This window comes from Orcinus orca, chromosome 5 (genome assembly GCF_937001465.1).
Source record: "Orcinus orca chromosome 5, mOrcOrc1.1, whole genome shotgun sequence".
Taxonomy (NCBI): domain Eukaryota; kingdom Metazoa; phylum Chordata; class Mammalia; order Artiodactyla; family Delphinidae; genus Orcinus; species Orcinus orca.
In genome coordinates, this window is record NC_064563.1 from 83,593,779 (window position 1) to 83,606,244 (window position 12,466).

General features: G+C 35.0%; 1 protein-coding gene across 7 annotated transcripts in view; it reads right to left on the bottom strand.

Annotated features, from left to right (window-relative positions):
- CFAP91 (cilia and flagella associated protein 91) overlaps window positions 1–12,466 on the bottom strand; it is a 154,653-nt gene that overhangs the window by 115,750 nt on the left and 26,437 nt on the right. For all 7 annotated transcript variants that reach the window (XM_033403302.2, XM_004278531.4, XM_033403299.2 and 4 more), the window contains one exon: window positions 8,501–8,682. In XM_033403302.2, the coding sequence (XP_033259193.1) occupies window positions 8,501–8,682 (182 nt within the window). The remainder of the gene's footprint in view (window positions 1–8,500; window positions 8,683–12,466) is intronic.

A 12,466-nucleotide genomic window follows, 5' to 3' on the forward strand; every position in this document is an offset into this window, starting at 1 on the left:
GGACACGGGTTCGTGCTCCAGTCTGGGAAGATCCCACGTGCCGCGGAGCGGCTAGGCCCGTGAGCCATGGCCACTGAGCCTGCATGTCCGGAGGCTGTGCTCCGCAACGGGAGAGGCCGCAACAGTGAGAGGCCCGCGTACCGCAAAAAAAAAAAAAAAAAAAGATTACAGGCCAATATCTTTGATGAATATAGATACAAAAATCCTCAACAAAATATTAGCAAACTGAATCCAACAATATATAAAAAGGATCATACACCATGATCAAGTGAGACTTATTTGAGGGATGCAAGGATGGTTCAATATTTGCAAATCAATCAATGCGATACACCACAGTAACAAAAGGAAGGAGAAGAATCACACAATCATTTCAATAGATACAGAAAAAGCATTTGACAAAATTCAAAATCCAGTCATGATAAAAACTATCATCAACATTGGTATAGAGAGAACATATCTCAGCATAATAAAGGCCATTTATGACAAACTCACAGCTAACATCATACTAAAAGGTGAAAAGCTTTCAGTCTTTACTCTAAAATAAGAAAAAGACAAGGATGTCCACTCTCACCACTTCTATTTAATGTAGTATTGGAAGTTCTAGTAACAGCAATCAGACAAGAAAAAAAATGTATCCAAATTAGAAGGGAAGAAGTAAAACTATCACTCTTTGTGAATGACATGATACTATATATAGAAAACCCAAAGTTGTGACATGATACTATATATAGAAAACACAAAGTCTAATACCCAAAAAGGTATTAGAACTAAAAATGAATTCAGCGAAGTTGCAGGATACAAGATTAATATACAGAAATATTTTACTTTTCTATATACTAACAATGAACTATCAGAAAGAGAAAGCAAAACAGAAAAAAATCCCATTTAAAATCCCATCAAAAAGAGTAAAATACTAAGAATAAACTTAACCAAGGAGGTGAGAGACCTATACTCTAAAAACTATAAAACACTGATGAAGGAATTTAGAAATGATACCAAGAAATGGAAAAATATCCTGTGTTTTGGATTGGAAGAATTAATATTGTTAAAATGTCCATACCACCCAAAGCAATCTACAGATTTAATTCAATCCCTAACAAAATACCCATGACATTTCAACAGAACTAGAGTAATCCTAAAATCCATATGAAACCACAAAAGACTCCAAATTGCTAAAGTAATTTGAGAAAAAAGAACAAAGCTGGATGTATCATGCTCCCTGACTTCAGACTATACTACAAAGCTACAGTAATGAAAACAGCATGGTACTGGCACAAAAACAGATATAGAGATCAATGGAACAGAATAGAGAACTCAGAAACTCATACTCCTATGATCAATTAATCTATGACAAAGGAGGCAAGAATATACAATGGAGAAAATACAGTCTCTTCAATAAATGGTACTGGGAAAACGGGACAGATACATGTAAAAGAATGAAATTAGAACATTCACTCACAACATATACAAAATAAACTCAAAATGGACTAAAGACCTAAGTATAAGACCTGAAACCATAAAATTCCTAGAAGAAAACATAGGCAGAACACTCTGACATAAATCATAGCCATATTCTTCTGGATCTGTCTCCTAAGGCAAAGGAAACAAAAGCAAAAATAAACAAATAAGACCTAATTAAACTCAAAAGCTTTGGCACAGCAAATCATTGACAAAATGAAAAGAAAACCTACTGAAAGGGAGAAAATATTTGCAAGTGATGTAACTGACAAGTGGTTAATATCAAAATATATAAACAGCTCATACAACTCAATATCTAAAAAACCAAACAACCCAATTAAAAAATGGACAAAAGAGCTGAAGACATTTTCCAAATAAGACATACAGATGGCCAACAGGCACATGAAAAGATGCTCAACATCACTAATCATCAGAGAAATGTAAACCACAATCAGATGTCACCTCACACCTGTCAGAATGGCTATCACCGAAAAGTCTACAAATAACAAACATTGGGAAGGATGTAGAGAAATGGGAACCCTTGTACACTGCTGGTAGAAATTAAAATTGATGCAGCCACTATGGAAAACAGGAGGTCCCTCAAAAAACTAAAAATAGAACCACCATATGATGTGGCAATTCCACTCCTGGGTATATATCCCCCCCATAAAAAAAAAAACGACCCCAAAACACTAACTTGAAAAGATACATGCACCCCAATGTTCATAGCAGCATTACTTACAGTAGCCAAGAAATGGAAGCAACCCAAGAATCCATCAACAGGTGAATGGATTAAGAAGATGTGGTGTATATATACAATGGAATTTACTCAGCCATAAAAAAGGAATAAATTTCTGCCACTTGCAACAACGTAGATGGACCTAGAGCATATTATCCTCAGTGAAATAAGCCAGACAGAGAAAGACATAGTGTATGTTATCACTTACATGTGGAATCTAAAAAATAAAACAAAGGAGCGTATATAACAAAACAGAAACAACCTCACAGATATAGAAAACAAACTAGTGGATACCAATGAGGAGAGGGAAGGGGTGGGAGGGTGAGACAGGGGTACGGGATTAAGAGATACAAACTACTATGTATAAAATAGATAAGCAATGATGATATATTATACAGCACATGGACATACAGCCATTATTTTGTAATAACTTTAAATGGAGTATAATCTATTAAAAAATCACTATGCTGTATACCTGAAACTAATATAATCTTAGTTTTTAAATGTAGGGCAATAGTGATGCATAGTGTTCTCTTATAGTCTCTAAATCGTTTGGTCTATAGTATGTCCCTCTTCCAATTCTAATACTCTTTACTTGCAACTTCTGTCTTTGGTCTTGATGTTTCCCACAAGAAGTTTCAGTATATTATTAATCTTTATCCAAAAAATTTATGATCGTAATGACCAATTCTTTTGCCTTTTTAAGGTTTCTTATTGGTTTCTGATTTAAAATTTATTATTTACTTAACTTGTGAAGATTAAATAAGTTAAAAACATAAAGCACTTTGAACAGTTCTTGGCACATAGCACTCGATTTTTTTCTTAGTGCTTTCAGTGTCAACCTTTTACTGTGTCATTATTTTTCACTTATTCTTATGCAAAAATTCTACTAATGTATAATATATACACAGAAAGGTACACAAAGGAACATCCCAAATAACCAGCACTCAGATCAAGGAACAGAATTTACCAGAACCCTAGCCTGCCCATCATACTCCCTCCCAGTCTCTACTTGCCTCAAGGATAGCCACCAGCCTGATTCCTAACATATTAATTTAGTTCTGATAGGTTTTGAGCTTTATATAAATGAAATCAAAATGTAGGTATTCTTTAGTGTCTTACTTCTTTTGCTCAGCAATATCTATGTGAGATTCACCCATGTGGTTATGTGTAGCTGTACTTTCATTCTCGTTACTATATAGTATTTCACTGTGTGAACATACCACAGGTTATTCATCCATTCTATGGTTGATGGACATCTGGGTTGTTTTCAGTTCAGTGTTACTATGAATAGTGCTGCTATGAACATTCTTGCACTTGTCTCTTGGTGAAAGTCATATATGCATTTCTTACAGTAGAGCTAAGTACTCACTTTTCTTGGGTATATAGTGAGGGATGACGTTCCTGGGTTGTAGGTATTGTGTCAGCTTTAGAAGATACTATCAGTTTCCAAAGAATGGTTGCAATATATACATGCAGTATATGAAATTCTCTTTGCTTCAAATCCTTATCATCACTTAGTAATATCAATCTTTTTAACATTAGCTATTCTGGTATATCTGTAGTATCAAACTGAGATTTTAATTTGCATTTCCCTGATGACTAATCAGGTTGAACACTGTTTCATATGTTGACTGGCCATTTGAAAACCCGTTTTATCAAGTGACGGCTCACATCATTTGCTAACTTTTCTATTGGGTCATCTTTTTCTTGTTGATTTGTAGGATTTCTTTATGTGTTCTAGATATGAGTCTTCTGTCATATGTAGGTATTGCAAATATCTTCTCCCAATATGTGGCTTGCCTTTTCACTATCTTAATGTATTTTGGTGAACAGAGGTTCTTAATTTTAATGTGATCTAATTTCTTAATTTTCCCTTTATGGTTAGCAATTTTGTTCTATTTAATAAAATGTGTGCCTACCCAAGATCATGAAAATATTCTCTTATGTCTCCTTCTAAATTTTTGTTTCACCTTTCACATTTAGACATCTGGGATTGGTTCAGTTTATGGTGTGAACTAGGAATCGAGTCACTGTTTTCAAGATGACTATCTAATTGATTCAGCACCATTTATTGAAAAGATCATTTTTTTTCTAGTGTACTGTAGTATCATCTTTGTCTTAAGTCAGATGATATCTACTTGTAGGTTAATTTCTGGACTCCCTATTCTGTAACAATGATCTACTTGTGTACCTTTGAGAATATACCACACTGTGTAATTACTGCAGCTTTAAAGTAAGTCTTTGTATCTCATAGTGTATACTGTTCTGTTTCTTCACATTTGCCTTGGCTACTTTTGACCCTTTCACATTTCCATATTAATTTTAGAATCAGGTTATCAATTTACACACACACACACACACACACACACATGTTGTTTTTTTTGTTTGTTTGTTTTTCCCAGTACTGCCTGGAGGTAGAAATCAGAATCAAAGTTCACTTTTGCACATGGATATCTAATTGTTTCATCAACATTTATTGAAAAGACCTCCTTTTTCCCACTGAATATAGTGGCATCTTTCTCATAAATCAAATGACTATAAATGTGGAGTGAGAAATCTGCCAGTTCAAAGGAGCCCAGAACCATAATTATTTCCTTGAAATGCTACAGCCAAGTTATTTCCACATTTTCTTAATGCATAATCAGATCTATAGCAGGTGTCGCCATGGCTTACCACATGCAAAGTCTTTTATGTGAAATACATTAATCATCTTGTTCAAATCACCTAAATCCTAACTTTTGATAGCTTAATCTGAAAGAGGAGCATTAAAAAATCTTCCCCTGTGAATAGGAATTTGTCCATTTCTCCTTGTGATTCAATCAGTTTTGCTTTATATTTTGAGTCTATGCAGAGTAAATTCAAATTCATAACAGATATAACTTCTGGTGGGTTTTTCCTTTTATAACTATTTCATGTTCTTCATTATCCCTTTTACTGTTTTCTGATTAACTTTGGTCTAATATTAACATTGTTACACCAGCTTTCTTTGGGTCAGCTTTCAGTATATTTTCCACTCCTTTATTTTCAAAGTTATAATGCTATTTTATAAATAGCAAGCTGTTTTTGCTGGGTTTTAATGAATTCAATCCCAGAATTTTTTAATAGGCAAGTTTAAGTCACTTTTATTATATATTTTGATTATTAAAATATTTGAACATTTTCCCTACACTTTACTATGCATTTTCTATTTATCGTGTTTTTTCTTTGCGTTTTCCCCCATTTCTACTGTTGTTTCCTCCTTTTCCCCTTTACCAATTGTGAAATGATATATTTCTTCTCTTTTTTCCAGAGGTTACACATAAATTTTTTAACCTAGAAATTTCCACTCATAGTTTTCTAATAAAGTCTAAAGCTAATTAATATTGCTCTCTCTCCAAAAGAAAATAGAATTTTTGCATGCTTTATTCTTATTTCTTCTTAACTCCAGTACTCAGTGTGGTTCTTAAACCAGCAGTAGCAGCAGCATCTGAGAGCTTGGTAGAAATGCAAATTCTCCACCCTTTCTCAGACCTAGTAAATCAGAATCTCTGGGATGGGGCCAGGAATCAGTGTTTTAACAAGCTCACCAGATGATTCTTATTCATGCAAAAGTCTGAAAAGGACTGATCTAGAGCAGAGGTCATCAAACTTTCTCTGTGAAAGGCCAGTGAGTAAATATATGAGGCTTTGTGGGCCGCACAGTCTCTTTCAGTTACTCAATTCTGCATGGCAGTGCAAAAGCAGGCAAGGACACTACATAACAAATAAGTTTGGCTGTATTCCAATAAAACCTTTTTAGGGTCACTGGAATTTTAATTTCATATTATTTTCACAAGTCACAAAATAGTACAAATAATTTTCACATGTCGCATAATAGGTTTTTTTCATCCATTTTTAAATGTAAAAATCCTTAACTTGCAGGCCATATAAAAAAAGGCAATAGGCCAAACTGGCCTATGGACCATAGTTTGCTAATCCTGATCTAGAGTTTTAGTACTTGCTTCATTCTTTTTTTTTTTTTTAAGTATCACTTTTAAAAACTCAACACTTTAAATTTTTAATTACATATTTTTCTCTTTTTTTGCTCATCATATTCTTAAACACTGCTTCTTCCTTTTGGGCTTATTTTTCCTCTTGTTGAAGTATGTCCTTTTGTTCTTCCTTTTCAGATTAATAGCTAACATGTATAGAAAGCTTATTTACATACTAAGCACTGGTCTAAGCACATTACATAAATGAATTTAAATTAATCTTTACAATATCCTATGAGATAGGCCTATGAAATGTCCTATCCTGTGAAAGTGTCCTTATTTCACCTTCACTGAATAACAGGTTGGCTGGTATAAGAATTCTAGATTTGAAATTATTTTCCCACAGCACTTTAAAGATAATACTACAAAATGCCCACCTGGAGTACTCCTGCTCTTAGAGGGCCTCGAATTCCATGCATAAATTGCCCCAAGCCCACTTACAAAACCTACATGGGCCTCTTCCCGGGATTCAGACTCCTGAGGGCAGACTATATGCTGCTGTGTGTTCACCCTTAAGCCCAAGGCATAGCCAAGTGGCAGCTGTTTGCAAGGATGTGTAAACAGAAAATGGAGAAGCAAGGTGGGGCAATCATATACATGCATGACAGGCCCCTTGTGATGTTGAACAGAGCCAGAGAAAAGGGCAGGCCACTAGGCAGCCTCTCCCATTGCTGCCACATTCCAGCATGCAATCCCAAAGAGTCTAAGAATTTTAAATGTACATTTGTCCTTTCAACTTTTTAGAAAGATTTGTGAAAAATATAGAACATATTTTATCTAACAGATAGTGGCTTGATTTATAATTTTTAAACATCTATGCATATATCAATAGTATATGGGCCTCTATTTGAACCTCTGCCCAGGGTCTCACCAATGAGGAGGTAGGCCTAACTCATAGAGGGTTTTATTGATACTTCAACCCCAGAGCTGCCAGTGGCAGGACTCCAGATTAGGCCTTTTAACAAGTGAAGCATTCTGAGCCCCTGCCCAGATTTCTTGTTTTAGATGTCCTGGTTCTGGTCCTCCTGCAGCTCAACGCTAAGCCCTTGTCACACCAAGAGGTAAAGCCCAAGGCCCCAGATAGCAGCACTTGGCTTAGACTGGCAGGCACTGGGCTTCAATCCTATCTGTGGGCAGGAGAAAAGTTTCTGTCTCCTTTAGTTTAAGCAGGTAACTCAGATCTGCTCCCCACCATTCAGAGTCCCTGCTTACCATCACAGGTTCCCAGCTATTTCTTTCTTTTAGGAAGAAGTCTCCACTTCTAGACTATGGAAATTTTTTTCCTTGAAGTGTGGTTATTAATCTTTATAATATGTCTTTTATGTGCTCAGGGCAGAGGGAAAGATTTCAGCATACTTTTAACCTGTCATCTAGGCCTGAAATTAGAGCCTCTGGTTTAAAGTGTGGGTGTCAAGAATGCTTAATCTGGATTCATAAAGTGGGCCAGGAAACAAGAATCAAAACTAGAACTCAGATATGAACATCTTCTTTGCCTGTGACGCAGAATTGATCACAGCAATTAATTACATTGGGGAAACAAAAGTAATCTCATTTTAATAAAAATCATTACAGTGTACCAACTATCTCCATGACCTTAGAGGAGTCAGCCTCTCTTGTTCTCAGTTTCCCAGCTACAATCAAGTGAGTTCAATAAGCTAATGCCTAATAGTTTCTAAAGGTTCCTTCTCTTATTAATTTTTATAGTTTCACATAATAAGGGCCTAGACTGGAGTGAATTTCTATACTCTGAGAGTGAATTTCTGAGCCTGGAAGATATTAGCATTTCAGAGATAATATCAAAAGAAATCATCCAAATCATCAAATAAAGTATATAAGAGAGCCTTGATAAATTGCAAGATATTTTAGCAAAGAAAGATAATATTATTACATACGTTGGAATAGGCATTCAGTATTATACACTCAAGAAAGGTTTATGTGTAAAGAAGGAGTAATGAATGCCTCAGTGAAAAAGAACTGATTCACTGGGAGAAACAGTGAGAAGAGGGAGGGGAGTCGTCAGTAAAGTAACCACAAAATTAAGCCGAAATATAACTTCAGCTTCAGGGGAAAAGAACAATAAGCCTCCTTACAGTGAAAAGGGCGTAAATACCTTTGAACAAATTTATCAGAAAATGTATGAGTCTATGAAGTAGCTCTACTGAGCAAGACGCTTTAAATAGCAATACTTTAAACCACAGTTGCCTCTATGTGTGTCATTTCCAAGAACTCAATAGCACGTGTGGTTATCAGGACTGTCATCTGCAAATATTCAAAAGAATTACCAACTCACCCCAAGTGAGAGTAGCCAGGGTCAGCAGTTCAGGGATGGAATTCTGACATACTATGTATTCTGGAGAATACGGGTCTGTTTGAACTTCGGCATCGCGATAATCAGTCTGAGTGCCCACAGTATACTTTGAAGGAATGGGGAGGTACTTAGTGGAAGGAGGAGGAAAGGTATATGGCTCTGCCCTAAAAGAGGAAATCATTTTAAAAATTAAAACCTGATACAATCACTTTATACCTATCAATAGGTTTTGAAACATATGTGATAAAGAGTTAAACAGTCTTTCTATATAAAATGCCCTTGTGAATCAATAAGACAGTTAAATAGCCACAGAGAAATGGGTAAAGGACAGTCCAGAAAACAAAAAGTAAAACTTCTAACAATCATATGAAAAGATAATGAACATAACTAGTAATCTCAGAAAAGTAAATTAAAACAGCAAGATGCTATTTTATTATATAACATAAGCAATGATTTAAAAGTGTGTAAGTACCTAGCATCAATGAAGTTGTGAAGAAACAGACATTCTCATAAACTGTTGATGGAAATACAAATAGGTGCAACCTAACTAACAGTTAACTTATCAATATATATCAAACCCTTAAAATACCCTTTTGCCCCAGCAACTGTACTCCTAGGAATTTACTGTAGGAAATAATTCAATGAGTGTGCAAAGATATATGCAGACGTGTTTATAAAGTCTCATAAGAGTAAAAAACTTTTTTTAATGGCCAATTTTATTTTTAAAACATGGTTATACCTGGAGTCATTAGGCATCAACCTTGGACCCATTATTTTCACCCTTGTTTTTTTATTCTGTCTATTTTTAAATACAAAAAAACTTTTTTAATTCACTTAAACATATGCTCACCCTTACACATAATTTCTTAAACAATAAGTATGACAGCACATATGGTTTAATGTTTTAGTGCAGTGTTTTCTTGTGCTTTTGAGTTTGCATCCCTCAATCCCTTTTTCTTTCTTATCCACTTGTAGCAGTACCTTCTCTATATACCCAATATCTAGGGTATGTATCTCAGTTGTATCCTTGAATTATATCTTCCATATTTTTTGGCACACTTATTTTCTACACTGACACAAGTATACACAAATATAGTGTTATTTTATCATTTGACTAACATGAAATCATACTATAAATATGTTTTTGCGTCTTGCTTTTTTGACTAAACAACACTCCATGGAAACCCTTCCCAATCTACTCATGTGACACTTTAAAAAAAAAATTACAAACTTAATCACCATCAGTAGAAAAATTGTTTTTTAAACAATGGCACATCCATAATGGAATTTATCCAGCTATTAAAAGTTACAATGTAATCTACATTTATGAATGAACAAAAATGTCTATGATCCAAAGTAAAGTAGAAAAAAGAACACTATAAAGCAGTATGTACATTAGGAATACATTTTTATGTTTTTAAAGACTGTGTTATTAGGCACATAAAAATGCCTAGATGGATACACAATAATAAAAGCAATTATTTCTGGGTAGTAGGGTTATAGAGAGAATTTTTTTCATGTTTATAGTCTTCCGAATTTTCTAACTTTTTTTTAACCTGTATATAGACTACTTATAAAATAAGAAAAAAATATATAACCATTTCCATTTAAAATATATCATTTTGAAGAATTGGTTAAATTACACAAACAATAAATAATGGAAAAAAAGAGAGAGATTTCCATTATGAAAAAGTCAAAGGCAAGGGGAGGTGCTTATACATGAGCACAGCAGGTAAAGCTTAACTCAAAGAAAAATGCATTTCAAGCCAATTAGAAAGAAGTGTCTATTTGGCATTTCGACCTGTGATGGAACAGTACTTTAAATTGTTTTTAATGCTGAATTCTAACAGGCATTGAAATCATTTTTCAGCAGTTGCTATTAATTTCTAACACATGTAGACAATATAAGTACGTACATATAGTTTCTTAAGTTTTCAGCAGAAAGTATGCTACTATAAAAATTCTACTTGAGGAAATAACTTCAAATTAGCTTTATCATCACAGATCATGTGAATATTATAACACCATAAGCTTGAATCAAGAGAATAAATTATTGTTTTCTAAATTAAATAATTTCACATTTGACCCATCTGATCAAATGTTCTAGGATTATGGTAAAGCCTGAGGAATCCCCCTGACTAAGCTTTCTGCTGACTTGGGACCCTTCTAGGTGGGTCTGAGGATAGGATGCAAAGGAGGAATGCTACTTTGACAAAAGTCCTATGCAACTTAATAGTACAACCAACTTGTTGGTTATTTTTCCCAACCAACTTGTTATTTTTCTCCAACCTATTCTTTTTCTCTCCATTTCAGTTGGTTTTAGAGGAGAGCAAAATGTGAATAAGAAAGAGTAAAAATCTCTTTCCCACCTCTGCCCAACCTCGATCGGGACCCAATGCCAGAAAGACTCCATATCTGCTTCCTACTTGGCTTGAGCCCTGCCTTGTCCTGGATCCCATCCTCAGCCTTACTTAGTCTGGCTTTGGTATCTTTACAGCAGCCACTGCTGCTCTATTCCCTCCATCCAGGCCCCTCCTCCTCTACTACGGGCCACTACCAGGAACATGTACTGTCTGCCAAACCTACAGTCTTCTAGATTTTCCCTTCCAGCCCCAACTGAACTGCACACAAAGAGGAGCTTCATAAAGCTAGCAAATCTTGTTTTGTTATTATGAACTCTATTGAATGTCTGCATTTTTTAAAGGCAATATTTTAGAGCAATCTTAGGTTCATAGCAAAATTGAGAAGGAGGTACAGAAACTTCCCATATACCCCCTGCCCCACACATGCATAGCCCAACACATTATCAACATGACTCACCAGAGTGGTAGCTTTGTTACAATTGATGAACCTCCATTGACAATTCACAGTCTCCCAAAGTCCACAGTTTACATTAAGGTTCACTCTTGGTGTTGTACATTATATGGGTATGGACAAATCCTTATATGTCTATGTATACATGTATAATAACGTGTATCCATCATTATAGTAACATACAGAGTATTTCCCCTACCCTTAAAATCCTCTGTGCTCCTATTCATCCTTTCCCCATTCCCCCCAACCCCCTGGCAACCAATGATCTTCTTATAACCTCCATAGTTTTGCCTTTTCCAGAATGTCATATAGCTGGAATCATACAGTATGTAACCTTTTCAGATTGGCTTCCTTCTCTTAACTATATGCATTTAAGATTCTTCCATGTCTTTTCATGACTTGATAAGCTCATTTCTTTTTAGTGCTGAATAATATTATATTGTCTCAATGTACCATAGTTTATTTATCCATTCACCTACTGAAGGACATCTTGGTTACTTCCAAGTTTTGGCAATTATGAATAAAACTGCTATAAACATCTGTGAGCAGGTTCTTCTGTAGAGATAAGTTTTCAACCTCTTTGGGTAAATACCAAGGAGCAGGATTGCCAAATCATATGGTAAGAGTATGTTTAGTCTTGTAAGAAACTGCCAGACTGTCTTCTGAAGTGGCTATAGCATTCTGAATTCCCACCAAAAATGAAAGGTCCTGCTGCTCCACACTTGGTGGTGTTAGTGTTCCAGATTTTGTCCATTCTAACAGGTGTATAGCGGAATTTCATTTTAATTTGCATTTCCCTGATGACATCATGTGGAGCATCTTTTCATATCCTTATTTGCCATCTGTATATCTTCTTTGGTGAGGTATCTGTTAAGGTCTTTGACCTTTTTTAAAATCAGGTTTTTTGTTTTCTTACTGTTGAGTTTCAGACTTCTTTGATTATTTTGGATAACAGTCCTTTATCAGATATGTCTTTTGCAAATATTTTCTCCTAGTCTGTGACTTGTCTTCTCATTCTACTGACATTGTCTTCTGTAGAGCAGAAGTTTTAAATTTCAATGAAGTCCAGATTTTCCATTATTTCTTTAATGGATCATGACTTTGGTGTTGTATCTAAAAAGTCATCACCATACC